Raw genomic sequence first — 24813 nt, forward strand, 5'->3', positions numbered from 1 at the left:
GCATGAAAAAAATCAGGGAATTTCAATTAATTCTATATCTACAATCAACTTTTGGGATTAGTCTTCCATGAAAAATGTAATCAGTTTTATTTAGAGTTAATACAACACAACAATACAAACTTCTATGCAGTTATGAAGCACTAACTCCACGACGTACTTTACAAGTGTCTCAATGGCAGCCATGCACTCTGATCTGCTTGCGTGTCAACAGCGCTACCTTTTGTAGTGTGGTGCAAAATGCATTTCAGAATGGGCAGCAAGACTGACAATCAGCTCTATCATTTCAGAACCTCTGTCCAAACTTATAATAAATTGCAACATCTTTCTAAAAGCAAATGTTGAATATTCATTTAATAGAAATTTGGTCACGTTTAAATATACTTGGTTTTCAATTTAATCATCCAGGAATTCTTCATCCAAGTTAACGTCTGAAGTGTCTATGTCTTCCAACTCCAAGTTATCCAAATCATCATCAAGATCAGTCAAAGACTAGAAACAAGGGGAAAAAAAAGACAAATATCTTCCATTTGCAGCAATAAATGTGAAGCATCTTTGATTTGCTATGTAGAGTCAAAGATGTGCAGCATGAAAACAGACCTTTCGGTCAAACTCATCCATGCTGACCAGATATCCCAACCCTTCCTGTTCATATACCCATCCAGATGTCTTTTAAATGTTGCAATTGTGCCAGTCTCCTCCACTTCCTCTGTCAGCTCATTCTATACACGTACTACCCTCTGCTTGAAAAAGTTGCCCCTTAGGTCTCTTTTATATCTTTCCCCTCTCAACCTAAATCTATGTCTTCTAGAACTGACCACAATATTTTAAGTATGGTCTAACCAGGGCTCCACAGAGCTGGAGCATAACCTAGTTGCTCTTAAACTTAACTCCTTGCTAATGAAAGCCAACACACCATGTGCCGCCTGCACAACCCTATCAAATTGGGTGGCAACTTTGAGGGGGTCTATGGACATGGACCCTAAGATCCCTCTTTTCTTCCACTCAAGAATCCTACCTTGAACCCTGTATTCTGCATTCAAATTCAAATTCAACCTTCCAAAGTGATTCATGTCACAGGTTGAACTCCATCTGCCACTTATCAGCCCAGCTCTACATCCTGTCAATGTCTCATTGCAACCTACAACAGCCGTCCACACTATCCACCACTCCACAAACCTTCGTGTCATGGCTAACTTACTAACCCACCCTTTCACTTCCTCATCCAAGTCATTTCTAGAAATTACAAAGAGCAGAGATCCCAGAACAGATCCCTGTGGAACACGACTGGTCATCAAGCTCCAGGCTGAATATTTTCCATTAGTTACCATCCTCTGTCTTCTACGGGCCAGCCAATTCTGTATCCAAACAGTGAAACTGCCCAGTATCCCATGTGTCCTTAATTTCTGAATGGGCTTACCATGGGGAACCTTATCAAATGCCTTACTAAATACCGTGTATACCATATCCACTGTTCTATCTTCATCAACTCTTTTGTCACATCCTCAAAGAATTCAGTTAAAAATCACACAACACCAGGTTATAGTCCAACAGGTTTAATTGGAAGCACACTAGCTTTCGGAGCGACGCTCCTTCATCAGATGATTGACAATCATCTGAAGGAGGAGCGTCGCTCCGAAGGCTAGTGTGCTTCCAATTAAGCCTGTTGGACTATAACCTGGTGTTGTGTGATTTTTAACTTTGTACACGCCAGTCCAACACCAGCATCTCCAAATCAAAGAATTCAATAAGGCTTGTGAGACATAGAGTCATAGTGATGTACAGCATGGAAACAGACTCTTCTGTCCAACCCGTCCATGCCGACCAGATATCCCAACCCAATCTAGTCCCACCTACCAGCTCCCGGCCCATATCCCTCCAAACCCTTCCTATTCATTCATATCCCCATCCAAATATCTCTTAAAAGTTGCAATTGTACCAGCCTCCACCACTTCCTCTGGCAGCTCATTCCATACACGTACCACCCTCTGCGTGAAAAAGTTGCACTTTAAGTCTCTCTTATATCTTTCCCCTCTCACCCTAAACCTATGCTCTCTAGTTCTGAACTCCCTGGCCCCAGGGAAAAGACTTTGCCTATTTACCCTATCCATGCCCCTCATAATTTTGTAAACCTCAGCCTCCAACACTCCGGGGAAAACAGCCCCAGCCTGTTCAGCCTCTCCCTATAGCTCAAATCCTTTAATCCTGGCAACATCCTTGTAAATCTTTTCTGAACCCTTTCAAGTTTCACAACATCTTTCCGATAGGAAGGAGACCAAAAATGCATGCAATATTCCAACAGTGGCCTAACCAATGTCCTGTACAGCCACAACATGGCCTCCCAACTCCTGTACTCAATACTCTGGCCAATAAAGGAAAGCATGCCAAACGTCTTCTTCACTATCCTATCTACCTGCGACTCCACTTTCAAGGAGTTATGAACCTGCACTCCAAGGTCTCTTTGTTCAGCAACACTCCCTAGGACCTTACAATTAAGTGTATAAGTCCTGCTGAGATTTGCTTTCCCAAAATGCAGCACCCACCTGCCCCTTTCAAAGTCATGCTGACTATCTCTAATCAAACTATGGTTTTCCAAATAATCATAAATCCTGTCTCTCAGAATCCCCTCCAATAATGTGCCATACAGATGTAAGACTAATTGGTCTGTAATTCCCAGGATTATTCCTATTGGTTTTTTGAATAAGGGAATAACATTTGCCACATTCCAACCATCTGGCACTATTCCAGTGGACAGTAAGGACGCAAAGACCATCGCCAAAAGTGCTGCAATCTCTTCCCTCACTTCCTGTAGTAACCTTGGGTATCCCATCTGGCCCAGAGGACTTATCTATCCTTATGCTTTTCAGAATTTTCAGCACATCCTCTACCTTAACAATCAATCTGTTCGAGCATATCAGCCTGTTTCACGCTGTCCTCACAAACATCACGGTCCCTCTCAGTAGTGAATACTGAAGCAAAGTATTCATTAAGGGCTTCCCCTACCTCCTCCCACTCCAGGCACAAGTTCCTTCCACTATCTCTGATTGGCCTATCCTCACTCCGGCCATCCTCTTGTTCCTTACGGAAATGTAGAATGCCTTAGGGTTTAATCCTACCTGTTAAAGCTTTTTCATGCCCCCTTCTAGCTCTCCTAAGTCCATTCTTCAGTTGGCACAGGGTGTCATAATTAGATTGAAACTTTAGAGATGGAGAGAGGCAAGGCCATGGAGGATTTGAAAACAAGGATGAGACTTAAAGTAAAGATTTTGCTTAAACTGGAGATTATGTATGTCAACAAAAGTAAGGGTTATAGAAGACAGAACTTGGTGCTAATTAAAACAGGATAACTTCAAGTATATGGAGGATAAAATGTGGCAGGGTGAAGCAAGGGTCAGTGCTGGAGGTAATAAAAGCATCCACAGAGTCTTCTGGAAGCAAATTCAGGCCAGTTTAATTCAAATTACTCTTATTACCCCAACGAAAATCAGGTTCCAAGAACCATAAGTTTGGAAGGTACATTCAGGCGTTTATCCTACTGTGTGGAATGTTTCATTTGTTAAATAGATTCAATGTCTCCTGAAATCTAATGTAATTCTATGCCCCTGAAACTTGTATTCATGGTCACCTGATCCTTACCTGTCCGACTAAATTTGGCCTAACCACACCACATAATGCTTTCATTGTTTAAACATTTCATATAAACATCCTGAAAGGTTACACTATTCCAAAGTAAAACAAAACCCAAATCTCTTAAGCCATCTGTGGTTTCTAAAGACCTTCAAAACTAGATCTCAATCTTGCGGTCTACTTCTGAAACTTCTCCAGGCTTGCTACTTAACCCAGCATGTGGAGACACCAAAACCTGACACAACATTCATCAATAAAGCCTAACCAAGGCCTTGTACAAAGACAATATGATAGTTCACGCTATATATTTAATCATCCTGGCAGTAATCTCATGGTATTGGATACAGACCTTCATATCTGTGCAATATCATGACAAAATTGAACTTGTCTATCCATCTACGTAATGTTACATTTATGTGTAATAAACGATATCTGCCTGATATAAGTCAATTTCTCATTACAGTTAGACCTACTACAATGGAATTTTCATCTCATTTCATCAAGTTCTGCACACTGACAAAAATCTTATAAGAGACAGACCAGATAGTCTATATCCACCACTCTTATGGTGAAGAATGTCAATTTTTGGGGCTCCATGAGTACATATTTTCCATTACTTTTAATATCTAACTTGCATCTACAAGAATGCAATCAATTATTTATCCAACCAAAACATGCTTCCTCATCCATTAGGGGACCAAATTATTTAGTAGTTTATGGTACAGCATTCTGTTTAACTGTTTTTCTGAAAAATTCAAGGTGCATAATCTTAACCCAAGCTACCTAATCAATCAACAATTTGGCTTTGCTTTATAATATTCTTTCCTTTTATCTCAGGAATATAGATTGTTTCCTTTTTCAATAACATTGATTTGGCAGATACTCCATTTTCATCTTACCAATGGTCCTAGCTCAGTAAGGACTGCCCAATCAATGGAGTTTGTCTTTACAACGTTAGTCTATATTGATCTTTACATACACGGATTTGCTTACATCAGTTTTCATATCTTGCTCAAGTTGGAATACCTTTTTAGTTTCAATGTCTATTCCTCCTGAGCCAGCTTTAGTTGCCACATAAGCAGGGTCTGATTCTAATATAGCTTTTGCATCTGCTATCACTGACGCAACTGGTGTAGACACATTTGCCACTGCTTCCTGTTCATCTTCAGAACTCTAGAATGACAAAACATTGAATTAATTTAGAAATGTTGAAGTCTTCTAATTATATGGTCAACAGGTTTTTCCTTATGTATCCAGAAAAAAGACAAAAGATGTTTCTTGTATTATGCTGGTCTGGGGATCAGTCACTTTCAAAAAAATTTTTGTTTGTATTTATAATACTGCAGGGCTAAGACGCTGCCAGCAGAGCCCTTTCGTGGATTTGTCAATTCCTCAAGTCCTCTAGTGGTGGGCAACAAGATCAAGCAGCTCAACCGAGACATGCAAGTTCTTGATTTATGAACTGTATCCAACTTCAGTTTGAAATATTTTCATTAGATAAATGATGCACCATCTTTACAATTAGTGACCAATGGTGGTGGAGGTTTTGATTTCAACATTAACTTTCCAATTCAAAAATTAAGGAACAAAAGCAATTTATCAAGGATGTTGGAGATCTGAAATAAAAATAGGATGTGTTGGGAAAACCCAGCAGGTCTGGCAGGTATCTGCAGACAGTTGAATTCCATACAAGACTCTAGCACTGAATAAATTGGACTCCATTCAGTTAACTTTGACACTGCCAGATCTGAATTTTTCCAACACTTTTTTAAAACATTTCTGAAAGTAAATATGTATTTAGTAATTACCAGCTACCTTAACTGATGCTCCCTGATGAGGTGGTGTAAAGTCTTTTGATTCTTCAATAACATTCCTTTCTTCATTTGGCTAGTGAGCAAGAGGAGCAGGAACAAGATTAGCACTGGCAAATTCCTTTTTTATCCAAATTCTCAACATTTATATAAGAAGGATGCTATGACTTACAGTGACAAGAGGGTACTCCCTGGCGGGTCTCTCTTCAGTTTTGGTGGTTTCTTTCAGATACTGCTCAGCTACAAAAGCTTCTTTTAGGCCTGGGAATAGGTTTTCGTACTCTGTGGGGTCAGCAAGAGATTCTGCAGCTTTTTGGTTTATTTTGGCAAGATTCTCTCTCCAGAGTTTCACAACCCTAGAAGGAAAAGTTAGCATGAGAATGCAAATTACTATGGTCATGTATTTGTATATGTAAACATGCAACATTGCACTGTGCTATAATGAAATTGAAACTGCAGACTCATACCTAGAGACCTGACTTGGCAAGTAGGTTCTGGAAAAAAAGGCAGCTTCTGGAAGACGTCCTGTTTTTATCAGCAATTCCAAACAATTGTCAAGCCTGCATGAAATCATTATTAAAAATAAAATAATTGCAAGTTTAATAGAATAGCCAAAACTGCTTTTTGAATTCACAACTCTGGTCAATATTACATTATTGGTGGGTGGATTTTGTTTAGGGGACGGTTTGGTTGTGTACCTTAGTGTTTAAATATCAGGGAAAATGGTCTCTTTCTATGTTGTATATTCTACATAACAATTCAATTTAGGCACCAAACAGCAGGAAAAAAAAACAGGAACAATATACCAAATCTAGACGGAAATGGCGATTCATTCAACAAGAGCTTAAAAGGTAAAACTGAAGAGACAGTTTAGATAAACCTGGTTTATTTTCCTTGGCTATAAAAAGTTTGGGATAATGTAATTGCGATATTTTAAAATCTTCCACAGGGTATATTCAAAGAGACAATTTCCATAAGTGAGTGTACCCAGGCTCTCCAAACTGTATCGAAATCACTATCATAATCTGAAAATCTGAAAATAAAATTCTAAAATATACAAAGCATTAGTTGTTATAAAAGTGAATTATATTTAGCAATCAACACCAAGTGATTAAAATTTAGGATGTCTGTTCAAAGAAGTTAAAAGTAAAGTTTAAAGATGTAGTACTTACTTTCCTTGCATGAAGTAAGTCACAAATGCAACATTGTTCTTGCCATCTTTTTCGACAACTTCTGCTAATTTGTTAACCATTGGAGCATTGCCAGAGGCAGTAGCCAGCAGCAATAGTCCACCATAATCTTGTGCATGGTGTAAACACTCCTGAGCAAGGGTAAACTGGCACTTACTGATCGCAAGCTCTGCCAACTGCTTCCATTTCTGCTCTGACTGTGGGGACAAGAAGGAATTTTTTTTTCCCAAGAAAACAGACCAGTTTTTTAAAAATTGAATCAAAATACAATTTTATACATAATTTTCAGAAAATGAGTAGGGGATCACAAACTTAAAATCAACATCAGGATTAAATGAAACAAGCAAGCTCCATATTTGAAACCTGGTTGGGATGTCAAAGCCAAATCAGAAAATAGCTCTAACAGGACAGTCTGCATTCTTAATACTGGCATTTTTTTCTGTTCCAAGCTCCTGAATTTGCTCATTTTTCCTGTGCTTTCACTTTCAGTAGTTTTAGTTGCACCATATCACCATCCATTATTTAGCCTTGTAATTACTTTTAGTTATGCCTAATGTGCCGCTCTATATTTAAGAGTCATAGAGATGTACAGCACGGAAACAGACCTTTTGGTCCAATTTGTCCGTGCCGACCAGATATCCTAAATTAATCTCGTCCAATATGCGAGCATTTGGCCCATGTCCCTCTGAACACTTCTTATTCATATACCCATCCAGATGCATTTTAAAAATTGTAATTGTATCAGCCTCCACCACTTCTTCTGGCAGCTCATTCCATACATACACTGCTCTCTGCGTGAAAAAGTTGCCCCTTTTAAATCTTTCCTCTCTCACCCTAAACCTATGCCCTCTAGTTCTGGATTCAGGGGAAACAGCTTGTCTATTTACCCTATCCATTCGCCTCATGGCTTTATAAACGTCTATAAGATCACCTCTCAACCTCCTATGCTCCAGGGAAAACATCCCCAGCCTCTTAAAAACCCTCTTTCCTCTGTCTGCATATGTTTGTGCCCTGTCTCTTTTTTTTGAAATATAAATTCTGTTCATCTGTATACCTTTCTGCTCTAATTCAGAGATCTATATCTGAAATATTATTAGTCCACTCTAAATGGTGCTTAACCTGCCAAGTGGTTCCATGATTTCTGGTTTTGTATGTAAATATACATGGCACTGCATACAGTCATCACACTCCAAAACTAGGAAGGCATGAACAGTAGAATGTTGCCTTGGTTCAAGATTCTTAGTCCTTTGTCCCAGCCAAAGCTGGGATATTTGTAACAAACAATCTTAGACTAATGAAGATTGAGATTTTTTTTTAAAATTGAGAATTGATTGGAAGATAGGAAACAGAGTGTGAACAAAACTGGGTTTTTGTCGAGAGTGTGGTGCTGGAAAAGCACAGCAATTCGGGCAGCTTCTGAGGAGCAGAAAAATTGAGGTTTCGGGCAAAGCCCTTCATGAAGAATGGGTCTTTTTCGAAGAGCAACGTAACAACTAGTGGGATCCCACAGGGTTCAACACTTGGGCCCCACAATTCACTATATGTATAGAGCTATCTCAATGATTTTCAGGAGGAAATCAAATGGAATGTTTCAAATTTTTTTGATGACAGAAAGCTAGGAGAAATTGTATGTAACGAGGGGAAGTAAAACGGTTTTAAGGCAAAGTAGATAAATTGAGTGTCAGCAAATAAACGGCGGTATAACATGGATAGTATGAAGTTATCCACTTCAGCAGGAAAAACAGAATGTCAGAGAAACTATTTAAATGGTGAGAGATTGGAAATTGTTGGTCCTTTTATGCCAAGCAGGAAGGTACAGTAGGCAGTTAGGACAGCAAACGGTACTTTGGCCTTCAGTGCAAGAAGATTGGAATATAATAGCAAAGATGCTTTGCTGTAGTTGTCCTGGGCCTTGGTGAGACCACACCTGTGATATTATGAGCAGTTTTGGTCTCCTTGCATATGAAAAGATATATTTTCCATAAAAGGAGTGCAGCAATGGTTCACCAGATTGATACCTTGGGGAGGCAGGCCTTTCACCTGGAGAGAGATTAGAGCTGTACTCACTAATTTAAAAAAATGAGAGGGAAATCTCATTGAAACGTAGACATTTCCGACAGGGCTAAACAGATCAGATAGAGGGATAACGTATCCATTGGCCGGAGGCGGGGAAGGAATCTAGAACAAGGGGGTCATGCTCTCACGATATGGATTAAACCGTACAGAACTAAGATGAGAAGAAATTACAGGGTGTGGTGAATCTGTGAAAATTCCCCACCAGATAAGGCAGGGAGGCTAAATCACTGAATAGACTTTAAAAAGATTTATAGTCAGCAAAATATGTCAAGGGTTTGGGTGAGAGCAGGTGAGATAACATGGAGATAAAGGCTCAGCAATGTTCATCATGAATGGCGAAGCATGCTGAATGACCAAATGGCCTACTCTTGCTTCTATGTAATTTGTAGAACTATGACTTTAAATGAAATAGTAACAAGACTAGAAAGAGTTAATTTTGAAATTATACAAATGACAAAAAAATGCTCTAAAGTATTTATATTTGCTTCAATTTCTAGTATTTGGAAAATGAGAAGGATCAAACACGATAGAAGTTTATGACTAAGAAATTACCTTGGAAAATTTCAATTAAACACAAGAACATTTTTTTTTTAAATCTACATTACCTCTCCATTTAAGAGTTTTTAGTTTTCAAACTGAAGAAATCAGGGTAGATGTAACATGGTGGTAATTTGGTGCATTTTCAAATCAATAAATAAATCTGGAATTTAAAGCTAGTCTCAGTAATGGGGATCATGAGACTATCAACTGCTGTGAAAACCCATCTAGTTCTCTAATGTCCTTTCGGGAAGCAAATCTACCATCCTTATCTGGTCTGACCTACATGTGATGCCAGACTCTCAGCAATGTGGTTCCCCTAACTGTCTGTTGAAATAACCTAACAAGTCACAACTTATGAGAAACTTTGGTCTGTTCTCATTGGAAAAAAGGCAGCAAAGAGGGGATTTAACAGAGACATACAAGATGATCAGAGGATTAAATAGGGTAGACAATGAAAGTCATTTTCCTAGGTTGATGATGTCAGCTTGAACAAGGGGGCCATAGCTGCAAATTGAGGCGTGATAGGTTTAAGATGTCAGAGGCAGGTTCTTTACTCAGAGAATGGTAAGGATGTGGAATGCCCTGCCTGCCAATGTAGTTATTTCAGCAACATTATTGAGATTTAAACAATCCTTGGATAAGCACATGGATGATGATGAGAGTGTAGGGGAGTGGGCCTAGATTGGTTCACAGGTTGGTGCAACATCGAGGGCCGAAGGGCCTGTTCTGCGCTGTATTGTTCTATGTTCTATTAAGAACAATTAGGAATGGGCAACAAACATCAGCTAAAAGAAACAAATTACTATAAGTGTTACCTCTGCTTCGACAGCCAATTGATACGCAATCTTGAGCTCTCCAAGCTGCAGTGCAAGCTCAAAGCGGTGTTCTGGATCAGTGGATACCGCAAGAGCCTGTGATTTGAAACCCTGTGAATGGAAAAAGTAAACAGCTTAAAGACACTTAACTGGAAAGCAAGGAACATTCTCACTCCTAGCTTAACCAAGATGCTATAGAGAAAATCTACCTGTCTGAATCTGTCAAAATGACTTCCATTTATGTATTTTCCACTAAATTTCAGTTTGGATTAAAAATAGAAAATTTAATTTGTCCATCTGCACAACCTACTCATGTACGAGTCTCTTCTTTTGGGCCCAAAATTAGTCATGAATTTTTTTTAAAAAATGAACTTTTATTTATCTTGCAGTGAAATGTCACCACATTGCCAAACCACTGAACCAAATGATTTATAATTGCTTAGCAGCTTCAAAGCAGGGAAATGTTGCAAGGCAACTAACAATAATGTGACTAATTTGATATAGACAGCGTCGCCCATCAGTTTCATTCACCAAAACAAATTGTAAAAGAAACTAATTTTGTAATTTGTTTGTAATTTAAAACGGAAAGTTTATCAAAGATCTTAATTTCTATGCTGCTCTCTCTCTTTCCTAGAAACATATTACCATTCTCTATATCATACCACTGCAACTTAACCTATTTATTCCAAACCAACCACAGGGCCGAACACGCTATTTATTTCAATTTCTGCATACAGTTTAAAAAAAAAAGAATGATGAATAATATTTTTATAAGTAAACATTACAATATTATTTTAAGATTTCTGCAAACTAAGAGATCAACAGCTTTCAAGTATAGAAATTATGGAAATAATATCTACAAAATTGACATGATAAAGGATAAATACTTGAGAGAGAAACACAGGAGAAATTATTTCTGCTGTTAATGATCATCTCTTACTTGAGAATATAGTTTTGGGATAGGTTCTAATTAAAGGGAAAATGGTGAATCAAATACTGATTTTGTTCATTAGATGATGTAATAAGCAGAATTCTACTACAGTTTTCCTATTACTCAACTTATAGTAAGTTACTGATGCCATTTTAAATCCATCAGTGTAAGGAAAAGGACTGTGAAGGGTGTAGTTTGTTTCATGAGAATTAAGATAGCAGGCATCCATGAAAATGAACTTGAAGCTAGTTTTCAAGTAACTTTGATGGTCAATTCTTCTATCCAAAAATATAACTCTACAGGTTATATCAGGAAATACAGCAAAAATTACCATCTGCAATTTTAAAGTCGTTAAGCATACTATAGCCAAAAGTACTTATCAGTACTACAAACATTGTTTTTTTCTTTCTTTCTTTCCTATTTTCCATTTCTGGATAAACTTTCCCTAAAGGTTCTTTGTACTTTCTCTTCCACCACAATCTTACCAGTGCCAAGCTGTGCACTCACTATTCAATATCTAATCTTTTCTTTTCCTGTTGACCTATCTTGTGGAATTTATTTCACCCATCCATAAGCCAGATTTTCCATATCTCAATCTATTTTAGACAAAACAAATAAATACAAACAAGCATTGTATTCAATTTTAACTGACCGGCCTCCTGTGTTCTTTGACATGAGGTGTGCTTTGACATACAATTTAGAACAGCTAAATAATGTTGCAAACAGAAACAAGTGTTTAACAAGAATATTTAAAACTCGATGTTTGGAAACAAATTCCACATAAAAACAATTAGCAATTATAAAATAAGAATATTTTATTCTCAATAAGAACTATTGTTAACTGCTTGCTTACTTTAAGTTAAGTATTGTGGAAAGTGGAAGCTGTGAATAATTTCTGGTGAGAAATTCCCCTATTGAATTAACTCATCTACAAAACATACTCCCGATGTTTTTGTTGTTATATTCCATCTAACCTGTTTCTCAAGGAAGTGTGCTACTCTTGTCCTCTGTTCCTTTGGAATTGTGGGCAGAACCTTGTCAGCCATGGAAAAGTCCCTCCTCATGACTGCGGTCTGGTACTCAAGAACAGAGACAAGCAAAGAATAGCTGACGATGTTCAAATCTTTATCTCCCAAATACAGTCGATTATCTTTCGGGATATAACCCAGGAGGTACATAGTTCTGAAATGATAATGTTGGCACTTAAATTGCAACACTTTAATGAAAATAAGTTTCAGTTTTGTAGATCATTTTCGAATTATACAAGTTCAATTAGCAGACTTCAAAGTTTCTTTTATAACCAATGAGTGAATACAGACCAAATTACAAAGAGCACAAATGTCCAGATCAACCTTTGTTCTGTGCGAAGTTAGCTGATCTTATTTAAGACAAGTCTCTAATTAAGTCCTGCACTAAGAAGAGATGAGAAAATTATAGAGGGCATCAGTGTCAGTAAATGCTGTATGAAAATACCATTGAGCTTGACTATGATACCCCAACTAATAAACAGCCCATTGACACAAAGTCCCAGGTTTCACACACAAAGTATGGCTAGCTCAGTATAGCAGCACAATGAATGTCCATGGAACTGTATTCTAATATCTATCAGCAGAAGAAAAGTAGTTTTCAGACTGCAAACCCCTGGTTTAATGGGAAAGGAAGGGAAATTACAATTGATATATTTAGTGTGGACAGTCACACCAATTTATACATTGTTACTTTACGCTGCAAACTTATGGTCTTTGGTTTACAGCTGTCAACAGTTATAATTGGTCCTTTGGCAAGCTTTGGGCAATGCAGCTAACTTTTACTCACAGGCTGTTGAATGCTGTACATTTACTATTCATACTGCAGCTGATCTGGTAAGTAACTAGAAATCAACATACCTGACAGTAACAAATTCTTGAATGTTTTTGTCTTGCCAAATATTAGCTACAGATTGTGTAACAAATGCAGAAAACACACAAATCATTGTTAGCTCACCATTCCCTTTGAGGATATTTAGGGATGGGTCATAAAATACTGGCCAGCAGTGACACCTTTCCATGAACAATTAAAAACAAATTGAGCCAAACCATTTAATATTGAGCGCTATTTGGAAGTCCTCCACTGCTCTCCCACTCACCTGTCAAGGTGGGCAATCGTGACAATCTCTCCACCAACATAATAGTTCAGCCTGTTCACAGAGCTGGTGTAGATAAAACAGTCTCCTACCCACAAACCAGTCTTAACAATTTCTTGAATTTCACCAAGAACCTGAAAAATGTATGTCCAAAGAAATTAAATAAACCACTTAACTCAGTGGAGTAATTTCTCAGCACCAAGCAATTAGAAAAATTCAAAACAATCAAAAACATGTCAAGCTTGGAACTGCATTAATTGCCACCTACTGTAATTAAAAACATAAGATTTTCTGCACTGCAAGTCATTTAGCTCATCATGCCCGTGATAGACAGGTTTTATTTAAGAAACTTTTTATATCCTAAACTTTTCAGTTTTTTTTCACTGTTTTGAAGTAAAGTCTCAATTGTTAGGTACTTGCATCTTACCTCAAAAGCGTCTTCAATGCCATCTTCTGTAACTCCTTCATGTGTTTCCTGTGCTGTAGCCACCTTCTCAGCAAGATATTTCAAAACAAAGAAGGAATCCTCTGTAGCAATGCACACTAGTTCACCAGAGTCTGACCAGAATATCTGCACAGAAAGAAAAGGTAACACATTGCTATCAGGAGCTAAGATTGATGTAGCAAATGCACTGTGAGATTTAGTACCAAATAATTTGGAACAGTTCAGTCCTGGTTTAGACAAGTGGACTGAGCATTGCAATGGGTTGGGGGGGCAATATCAGCCTAAATTTGCATAACTATTCATGATCCAGTGATCCGAACAGTAAACAGCATGTGCGAAAATACAACAGGCTTGGCTATGATATCTTATACTGGGGAGTAGTATACATACACTTCAGATCTGGTCTCAGGAGAAAATTGATACTTAAAGAAGGGAACAGGGAAGGTGTTGCATGTGAATTTGCATTTTAAAATATACAGTGTCCTCAGGAAAGGAGTATGTGTGTGGGGAAATGAACTGCCAGAGGAAGTGGTGGATGCAATTACATTTACAACATTTAAAAAGATGTTTGGATAAGTACATTAAGAGGAAAGGTTTGCAGGGACATGGGCCAATGCAGACAAATGGGATTAGTTTTGTTTGGGAATATGGTTGGTGTGGTCCAGTTGACCAGAAGGGCTTGATTCCACACTGTGTGACTCTATAAGTCTATAAATCAGACCATTTTCATTTCTACTCCCTTGCTACCAATCACAATTTCCTCTATTTCTATTCAACCTGGAATAATTTATAAAGCAAACATTCATCAGAGCATTAATCATACTAAATTACTTTCCTTTCCGCAAGATACTTAAAAGTTATTCCTCCGTAAAACTTATCTTACTTCTGGAGATTTAAGTCACTTCTCTTAAGTTAACCGTTCATTTTTTGCAAGTTCAATCATATATATTAGTTCTTTATAGCAAGTTCTAACCACGTACACAAGCAACCTGGGTTTTCTGACCACAATGTAAATAATAGTTCATTAATTTTGAATATGCCCAGCAGTATACAGAAATCTCCAACTGTGCACATTGTTATGCATAAATATACATGGCCACAGCACAAGGTCCAAACAAAAATCTCAGCAATAAACACTAAAAATCCTCTTATACCAGTGCTATTTCCAAGGGGAACATATTGCCCAGTTATTATGAGAGCAATATAAAAGTGATTAGCTCAAAGAAGTCACATTTTTACATTTTAAGAACATTTCATAAGTATAATGTTCCAGAATGGAACATATTAAGATTCTAAAAAAAATTTATTTAAATTAAGATAAGCACTGAAAAGTCAAATTTTATTCTTAATTTGCAATATTGGTGTAACACAAATGGTCAGGTTATATTACTCACATGTTTGGGCTGTATTTCAATTCGGCGGATGAGTTCAGTCGTATCCCAGTCATAAAATGCCAAGCCATTCATTGAGCGGACACCAAGGAGGAACCCTCCATAGATGCCTATGAACACAAAAAGCTTTAAAGTTATCAAATAAGAACATCACAAGAATATCACACAAAAGCAAAAAACAAATAAGACAAATTGTTTGCAAAAACATTTGGAAGAACACATGGTTATGACTTCATTCCAGATGTGACTCTTCAGACTTCAATGATAATCTAATCTAGCACGTGCTCCACTGACTGAAAATTACAGGGTGTAATCTAACCACATTGCATCTTTAAGAATGAACCAAAAACAGTGACATGAAAAAGTAAGCAAATCAAAAAGATAAAAGACCTACATACTACCTGATCATCTTTTTATTTCCCTTCCTGGTTTTTAACCTATCATTCCTTTCTTTTGATTACATCATCTCCCACATTTATTTTGAATTCCCACTCTCAACAGGGTCTCTACTCAACTTATTCTTTCATATAATTTGAAGTGCAGAACTATTTTCTAATTTATCATCAGGGACAATGTATCTGCCACAAATGTCTTTTTAGTTCTGAATTATAGAACAGATATCTCTCATCATCTTCCAGTGTAACTCAAATCTTTGAACATCTTTTATTTAAAAAGCAATCCAAGCTGTTACATTATTGATTTACAATGTATCATCTATTGAAAAGGATAGCTTCATGCAAATACTAAAAAAAAGCAAACTTAAACTTTGCATCTACCTGGGACTTCACATAAACTACAGATTGGCTACACAAACATTGAAGCATTTCCCACTGAACCTACCAATTTTAAACACAACAGACAGAAATAATCTAATTCTTTTCCTGTATTTTTATTCCCAACATATGAGAATTTCCTGAAGCAACTTAGAAATAACCCATGTTTCTCCACTCTATTGGCTCACACAAAAAAACCCCCAAATGATTTAACATGACTTTCTTTTGAAGTGGGGGATTGGATACTGGGGGGGGGACCGGGTGTACTAAGATGGAGAATGGCCGTTTTCAAAATTCTGCAGGAAAGGGATATTTGCTAAATCTGGCTATCATCTCGCTTACATACAGTTGCTAATGTGAAACACCTTACCTTCTGCTCCAAAATCAGGCTTAAATGATTTCTTTTCTTTGAAGTTTTTGAATATTTTCACCACACTGTTGCTTTCCCTGATTGCATACCTTAAAAACAAAGGAAAATCCATTAATTGTTCAAATGTTTCTTGACTATAAATCAAAATCAAATTATTGAAATTTTACTTACTCAGAAGAATCATGTGCCCATACAAACTCCTGCGCAGATCCAAAGCTCTTATTTCTCAAAGCCATTGCTGTGTAGATAATGTATTCACCGTCACCACAGACTACCACAAACCTAAGTATCAAAATTCAAAGGAACAAATGAATAAAAATTTCCAATTCTCAAAAATAGCCTCTATGTTGGTCAGATCTGGACAACATATTCCCATCAGGAGAAAGTGTCTAGTCTTGCTGCCTCTGACATATCCTCAATGTTGCTGAGTAGGACAAGATCACCAGATCACCTGCCTTGAGTGTGCTATTTCGAGCAGCATACGCTTATTGTAAAGCTAACATCTGCCATGGCTGAGCCACATTTTTCAGAAGGGTTATGTACATGTAGCCAAAGATTTCTTGCATGTAAATTGTGTTCTAACCTGCTGGACATCCATACGTCCGCTACTTGCAAGCAAACATACAGGGGATGAACACCAATAACAGCCAATTGGAAGACAGTCATCAATGACCACAACCTCTGGAATCTGAATGTTTGAAGAGGTATTGCAAGAGCCAATAAGAAACAGAAACTTTTTATAGCTAAGCATCAGGCCCAGGGAAAATATAGGTCAGCAAATCCTGCACCTTCTTGAGCTACAATCCTCATTTGCAGCAAATGCAGTAAAAACTGCCATGCAGAGTGGTGTTCCTGAGCTCCACTGTTTAATACACAGTGTATTAGCAAACTAAAAACAATCACACCAAACCCGGACTTCCCGAAGTGAGGTCTGGACCCCAATCAGGGTCGTGAGCACTAAAATATGGTGGTTGCAAGTTTTGAGGCAGCACATGTCACCATACAGATCCAACAGGCACTTGCACTCAGGGGATAAGATCACAGCCCTCACCTGCCTGTCTGCAACTAGCTCATGCAGATTTCTCTCCTCCCACCCCATCCTCTCAAGTTTCTCCACCAACCCACTCACTCTCACTGAGGATTCATGACAATTTACTAGTCTCAATGTGAAATAACAGTGGGAACATGTTCGGGAAGTACTGCACTGGACCGAAAGTTCCCAAACACAATGACACATTATAATTTCTTTACACTGCCATTTCTAATACTCCAAACAGTAAATTTCGATATTTTAGAAAAGGTCACATTAAGTTATCCAAGTAACTACCCTGTAGTAATCGAAATATGTTATGGTAACCACATTTTGATTTTACTTTGTTACAAAATAAATATTAATCTTAAGGCTATTTTGTAATGTGCAATTGTTAAAAAAATACTTTTTTAAACTTGGGAAAGTTAAAGCTTTACCTTCCATTGGGATTATGTTGAATTGTCTGTGGATAAATCTCACAGCTTCCCATGTCCTTCACAGCCAAAGGCAGTCTTTCACCATCTTTTATTTCAGTATCTCCCATTGCTTTGAGGTTAGCCTGCTGGACTTCAGAATGCTTGGCCCAAATAATTTTACCACTAGCATCCATAGACATTGCAGGTTCTTCACGTCCCAGCTAAAAGTATGAAGTATAAATCTGTCAAGTACAAGACTAATCTCTCACATTTGAGAACCAAGTCAGACCTATATATATATATATATATATATAAAATAAAACAAAAACAGGAATTCCAAATAAAACACAGGAGGTCTGGTGGCATCTGTGGAGAAAATGCAGAGTTACTGTTTTGATTCCAGTGACCCTTCTAAATTCTATATTTTGAAATGCAACTGTTTCAAAAAGACTAACTTAGATAAGGCTAAGGGAAAAATGACCAGCAATACATTTTCATGCAACTTTTTCAATTAAGACCTGGTTGAAAGCTTTCTCTCTTCTTCTTCTACAGTTGCCAGGGTCTTACTTGAAATAAGGATCAAGCAGCCTCACCTTAGCTCCATTTGAATATACATCCATTTACATAAGTGAACTTCTCAGAGAACCACGATGCGGAGGTGCCAATGTTGGACTGGGGTGGACGATGTTAAAAATCACGCAACACCAGTTGATAGTCCATTAGGTTTATTTGGAAGTACAAGCTTTCGGAGCGCTGCTCTTTTGTCAGGACTTAGCTATCTGATGAAGGAGCACAGCTCTGACAGCTTGTACTTCCAAATAAACCTGGTGTTGTGTGATTTTTAACTTTCTCAGACGACGCATAGGATAAGTGGTTATAGATAATAGAAAATTTCAGAGTAATACAACAATGTTTAATCTTTTCAAGTGTGTGAACGAATTTAGATCTACTGCTTGGTTGAGTAAAATCAACTTTATTTTTTATTCTGCACTTACATTGCTCTCTGAATACCTGCTAAAATCTTCCTTCTCAGACAACCCTTTTGTGCCAGTAATCAGCGTAAAACCTTCTGTGAATTGCTTCTAAAGCACCTGTCTCCTTTAGGAGACAAAAACTGTATACCTCGATGTTGTCCAATTAGTTACCCTGCAGAATTGTAACAACTTTTCTCAACTGTTCTATTCTAGGTAACATTTATCTTCCCAACTACTTGTTGTACCTGCAACCTAACTTTTGAGAATCAGAGTGCATAGACATTCAGGAATCCTCTAAAATTGCACCATTTTGTACTCAGTTCTACGTACGGCAATTAAGGGATAAGGTAACCTGTATAAAGCAATTAATGAATCAAGAAATCAAATCATTCAATGATATGAACATAAACGAATTGTATTATCAAACTGCAAATTATAGATGCTCAAGCAAAAGTATTTTAGCTTAACCTTAATGATGATACTGCCTTCATCATAGCCAAGAGCCACATTGTTGGAGCCCCTCAGACTTGCCACGCACCAGACTCGTTCCATCCCATAATTCAGAGTACTCTCCAGACGGTAAGTACTCGAGTGCCAGATACGAACAGTACCTTTAAAGAATTAAAAGCAATTGGTCAGTTGTTTACATGGTTAAACAGTAATGTTTGGATCGAAAGGAGATTAGTTCATATCATCCATTCTTCCAACACTCACATCAGTTTAAATCATGATTCTTGAACTATTACACCATATCTCTTTACATACAAGAATACATTCCTTCTTTAAAACCTGCTACCTTCTCCATCACCCTAATTAGTAATCTAATTCACAATTTGATCACAATCTATAAGATATAAAGTTACCTAAATATTATTCTTCTCTAATGTCTTTGATTTGAAACTGCACATTCCTCATCCCTGAATTTTGGGGCCAGCAAAAATATTTTCCTCAATCCAAAGTTTCCAATCCAATAGAAACTTAGATCTTTTCTTCATCAGTCCCTCTCATCTCCAATAAACATACATCTGCATTCCAACTAGGTGAATGATCAGAAGATCAATAAGGCCATTCAGCTCAGACTCTTCATCAGTCCCTCTCACCTCCTCCTTTTTCAGGAAATGAACTCTTTGGGGTTTGGGAGGGGAATATCCTTCCTCAAAACTCAGCCCCTTTTATCTCAGAAATCAACCTCTTACCTGTCACCTGACCTCTTTCCACTAATTTTACATTTTCCAGTGAAGACAAAAAAAATCCTGAATACAATGCCAAACATAACTTAAAAGATCATTTCTTCTCACTCTTAATCACATCTATTGCTTTCCATCACGATTTTCTTTAAACCAGCTATAAATATTGAGTTGATTGGTAAGTAATGAATCAAAATCCTGCCCTGTCATAATATGGGAAATGGACAAAATATTGAAACATGTTAATTAGCTTTACAAATAGAAGTAACATACAAAGAAATGCTGGGTACTGTGAAGATACAATCAAAGCTATTCAACTCAAGTTTATTCCAATCTGCTTTTAAAGTCTGCGCTTTACAATGCAATAAGAAACTATACTTTCAGATCATACATTTCTCAACATGGAGCAAACATAAAATACTAAGCTTTTGAGAACACTGCATAGGTCATCACAATAATAAGTCATTTTCCTCAAAACAGCTTCTTGATTAATCCTAATCTTTGCTTGAGAGCACTGAACTCAAACATTACTAAAAGGAGATAAGAAGTCAAAGCTTTTCATTTTGCACTCATCAGGACTAGATGCTGCCTGAACTGCTGTGCTCTTCCAGCACCACTAATCCAGAATCTAGATCATAAGAAACAGATTTGAGAAAAGTACATCCTGCATAAACAGCTGTCCCTTACTTTAAGTCTGCTTTTTTGCATTCTTGTCCTGACAAGTGCAAGATGAAAAGCTTAAATTTCTGGTCTTTTCTTTAGCAACATTTAATACTAAAAAAATGTCTTCATTATCTGTTTTACACCTTCACTAAGCTACAGACAGTTCCCCTCAATGTCAATCAAAAATGACCATGTTCCAAAGAAACTACATGACAAAACTGCAATTATCAATTCTTTAACAAAGTTATTTCAAATTTTCTATATTCATTCGAAAGTCTCTCTTCAACTTTAAAAGCACTTTGTTCACTACCATTAATTATTTAAATATTAGTGATTACATGTTAACCATTATGAACGTTGGAGAAGTAAGTGGCTTTTGATCTAAAACATGCAAACTGTGGAACAAGTTATTAGGCAAGAAACCAACAGTTAACTTCATTCTATTAAAAAAAACATATAAAATAGGAGCAAAACAAACTTGCACTTTTAAGAGCATTAATAGTAATTCCTGAAACATATACAGTACTCACCATCCTCTGATCCAGTGATGATAATTGGAAGTTCAGGATGGAAGCTAACACAAGAGACATTCTGAGCGTGGCCCTCCAGGGTCTGAACACAAGTCTTATTCTATAAACAAAGCAGCATTATTTCACTTACAACATCAATGCTTATTTACTAATTTAAAATAAAAAGTTCCCGCCTCAGGCGACTGACTGTGTGGAGTTTGCACGTTCTCCCCGTGTCTGCGTGGGTTTCCTCCGGGTGCTCCGGTTTCCTCCCACAGTCCAAAGATGTGCAGGCCAGGTGAATTGGCCATGCTAAATTGCCCATAGTGTTAGGTAAGGGGTAAATGTAGACGTAGGGGTATGGGTGGGTTACGCTTCGGCGGGGCGGTGTGGACTTGTTGGGCCGAAGGGCCTGTTTCCACACTGTAAGTAATCTAATCTAATCTAATCTAATTAGTTATTAGGTTGAGTGTACTTTTTAAAAAAAATTATTCATTGGATGAAAACATAACTGGCTAAACTAGCATTTATTACCCATATCCAATTGCCCAGAGGGCAGTTAAGAGCCAACCACATTGCATGGGTCTGGAATCACATGTGGTCTAGACCAGACAAAGAAGGCAGTTCTCTTCCCTAAAGAAGATTAGTTAATCCAATGGGTTTTTACAACAATCGGCAAAGGTTTTCTGGCCACCATTAGACCCTTAAATCCAGATATTTATTGAATTTAAACTCCATCTGCTGTACTGGGATTCAACCCCGGTTCCCAGAACATTACCTGGGTCTCTGGATGAACAGTCCAGCAATAAAACCACAGATTCATGTGGTTTGAAGTTTTGCCTTTTAATCACATGAATATAGGCAGCATTTTTGTATAATTAAATCATTATGTGAATATTTACAAAGTAAACATTGTTTCCATAATTTTTCAGAATCAAACTTTATTATTAAAAAAATCCAGTGCGCCATAAAATAATCTTACATATTTACTACACATGCATGAACAATTATTTGACAATGTCATCATTTATCTATACCTGGTAGTCCCAGATTTTAACTAGGCGATCGTCAGCTCCAGAAATCAGATAGGGCTTATCACCACCGCTGTAGTAGTCAATGCAGTTCACTCCTTTTTCATGGCCTTCCAAGGTGAAATTAGGTGAGGATGACCCAAGCTGCCATACCTGAAGTGTACCAAAACACTTTACTCAACATCGATCTTTACAAAATAAAATATGTTTTTGAACCAAGTTCAACAGTCTAGCACAGCACTATTTGTCTCAATTTCTTAAGACTGAAGAGTAATTCATCATTATTTTCAAGTGTCTCTACACATCCTTTCACATTGAACGATTTTAGCGATTGTATAAGAGGTTACTCAACTCTTTCTTTTCAAATGGTATTACCACACCCATCAGCTTGTTCACATACCTTAATGGTCCTATCTAAGGATGCACTTGCAAATTGATTGTTGTCTTTTGGGTTGATGACAATTTGCATAACATAGTGAGTGTGCCCTTCAAAAACCTGGGTGCAGGTCCACTTCTTCTCCCAATCCCACAGTTTAATAAGCATGTCATCTAACAAGGAAACAATGTATCAGTTTTTAAAACTATTCCAGAAATCAGCAAGATTCTAAAACTACCAAAACATGCATCTGCGGGGACAGGTTTCCATTCACAAGATTTTAACAATCTTTTCAATCTAAAAAAAACTAAAGAAATTTTAAAAATTCTATATTAATGTTACATTTGTAGATAACACATTGGACAGTTTTAGATTAAAAGGTAAGAAATATACTCACCACTGCTGGTCAAGATGTATGGTTGAGTTGGGTGAACAGCAATACAACGAATGTAATCTGAATGAGCTTCAAAAATGTGAACTCTCTCCAGTGTATTGTAATTGAAGACTCTGATTTGCATATCATCCTAAATTACAAGAAAACAAATAATGAAAAGCCTTACAAATTTAAGACTAGTCACTTGGATTCTTAAAGTTAGGCTTCATATTGTCCTTCGATCTTACAGGAAATCTAAGACAAACAAGATTCCGGGAACCACTACTTCAAAATGACACACATCTTCCTTCTAATAGCAACGTGAGCAACAGACATAACCTTGATTCACTGATTATATCACCTGAAGGACAAATGGCTGATTTCACAACAAAACCTGAAATAGTGGTATTGTCAAAGCACTGAGAGACTAACTAATACTTCAGTAACTGTCTTTCTTAGACATGCTGGCCCTTTGGATTCTCCAAACATTTTCAAACAATCAAATAAAATTAATTCATTATTTGGGAAAAATATGACAAATAAAAAAATAAAACTTAAGCCATTTTTAATTTAGGAGTGTAGTTTTATTTTAAAAAGGTAACTTCATTTTTGAATTTTAAAAATGTTCTCATATTGATGTGCCAATTCCTTAAGAGTAACGCTCTTATTAGAGTGCCAGAGTTAAATAGCACAGAAAGACACCCATCGGTTCATCTCATCCATATCCCTCTAAACCCTCCCTATTCATGTAGCCACCCAGATAGCTTTATCCCTCAACCAAGAAACCATTCAAATATGAACCTTGGTACTGAATGTCAATTGGCTATTGAATATGGGAGGATGATCATAGCTTAGGCTGAAGGCTCACAACAGATATTTAATCACAAACTTTCAACTTGGGTCACTGGATGCAGCTATGTTTGGTCTTACCCTTCTGGAACTCTGCTACATAATGACATCTAAAGCTTGGAACATTTTATGATATTGAAACAATCTACGCAAGATGTTTCCTCTACTGATGATTGAGGGGCCAAATCACTGCCTCGTTACAATCTAGCTGACATCTACTAGTAGAAGAGAGACTACAGACTGTTCATATACTCTTCTGGTGTGGATGGTGCTACCTTGCATTAAGCTGCATTTTTAATGAGCGTTATCAAAGAAGCGCACCTCTTTAGAATCACAAAGTTTACAATCAAAGATACCTACTGCTCCTGTGATGACCCAGTTCTTTCGTGCCACAAATTTGGATGCCCTCACAGGCAAGTCGCAAACTTCAAATGTCTTCACAAGAGTCTGAAAGAGTACAGAAATAGTGTAAAATACTAAATACAATCAATTCAGTCAAAACTCACACATTAATGGTGATGTGTCATCCACTCAAAATTCAACATAAGTATACATTTGTTAAACTAAATACTGTAAGAAATGAGGACAAGAAAGATCCATGTTATGGAACCACTTTGAATAATCATGACAGAAACTTGGTTAATATGTCTACTTCTTAAGTTTTGTAGATATGGACAATGGAGCTGGAAAAATTAAATATTTATTCTTATTTTTTGTCACTCTCAGAGCAGGAACTGCTTGTATGAACTGTTATACAGAATCATTTAACACAAGCTCAAAACCATCCTATTACACAATGTACCTCAGACATTCCCATTGCCAACTCTAAGTGACACATTGTAACATTCACTAGAACTGGAAAAGGCAAAAATATATTACCTGAGATTCATGGTTCCACACGCAGACACTGCCATTGTAAAGACTGGCTAACATCCATGGTTCACTTGGGTGCAAGTCAACGCTTTTCACTCGGTCGGACCGAGCGGTCAGCTTCCGCTTGATGTCAAGTCTCAGAGGCTAGAAATCAAAGAAATTCAACATTACTGCAATGCCAAAGAAAGTATACTTTAAACACATTGCACACCTGGAGAGTTTAAAAAGATAGGGACATCAGACATTAATGCACTTTCCAGGTTAACAAAGCGGCCCCTCAATTCTTTAATTGAATCTAATTAAGTGTAAAATCTGTTGCATTTGTTTTACTGAGTTATCTTAGAGGTTGACTGGACATAAAATATGGGACTTTGATTCTGTCACTGTTAAATGCTTCAAGCTTAGTCTTTGTGGGATTCTGTAAAAGAAGTATTAACATATTAA

The 24813-nt window shown here is 37.3% G+C and overlaps 1 protein-coding gene across 1 annotated transcript in view; it reads right to left on the minus strand.

The window, feature by feature from the left end:
- Positions 1 to 63: 63 nt before the first annotated feature.
- The window catches only part of copb2 (COPI coat complex subunit beta 2), a 28125-nt gene continuing 3375 nt past the window's right edge, over positions 64 to 24813 (minus strand). The window contains exons 2-22 of the mRNA XM_072572811.1: positions 24376 to 24513; positions 23857 to 23943; positions 22672 to 22798; positions 22299 to 22447; positions 21905 to 22051; positions 20889 to 20988; positions 18977 to 19119; positions 17556 to 17755; positions 16260 to 16370; positions 16089 to 16177; positions 14949 to 15055; positions 13537 to 13680; positions 13113 to 13243; positions 11962 to 12169; positions 10057 to 10167; positions 6608 to 6822; positions 5903 to 5995; positions 5608 to 5791; positions 5440 to 5511; positions 4651 to 4797; positions 64 to 489 (exon numbers count right to left, since the gene is read on the minus strand). Coding sequence (XP_072428912.1) covers positions 394 to 489; positions 4651 to 4797; positions 5440 to 5511; positions 5608 to 5791; positions 5903 to 5995; positions 6608 to 6822; positions 10057 to 10167; positions 11962 to 12169; positions 13113 to 13243; positions 13537 to 13680; positions 14949 to 15055; positions 16089 to 16177; positions 16260 to 16370; positions 17556 to 17755; positions 18977 to 19119; positions 20889 to 20988; positions 21905 to 22051; positions 22299 to 22447; positions 22672 to 22798; positions 23857 to 23943; positions 24376 to 24513 — 2799 coding nt within the window. The 3' untranslated portion in view covers positions 64 to 393. The remainder of the gene's footprint in view (positions 490 to 4650; positions 4798 to 5439; positions 5512 to 5607; positions 5792 to 5902; positions 5996 to 6607; positions 6823 to 10056; positions 10168 to 11961; positions 12170 to 13112; positions 13244 to 13536; positions 13681 to 14948; positions 15056 to 16088; positions 16178 to 16259; positions 16371 to 17555; positions 17756 to 18976; positions 19120 to 20888; positions 20989 to 21904; positions 22052 to 22298; positions 22448 to 22671; positions 22799 to 23856; positions 23944 to 24375; positions 24514 to 24813) is intronic.

Source organism: Chiloscyllium punctatum, chromosome 6 (genome assembly GCF_047496795.1).
Source record: "Chiloscyllium punctatum isolate Juve2018m chromosome 6, sChiPun1.3, whole genome shotgun sequence".
Classification (NCBI taxonomy): Eukaryota; Metazoa; Chordata; class Chondrichthyes; order Orectolobiformes; family Hemiscylliidae; genus Chiloscyllium; species Chiloscyllium punctatum.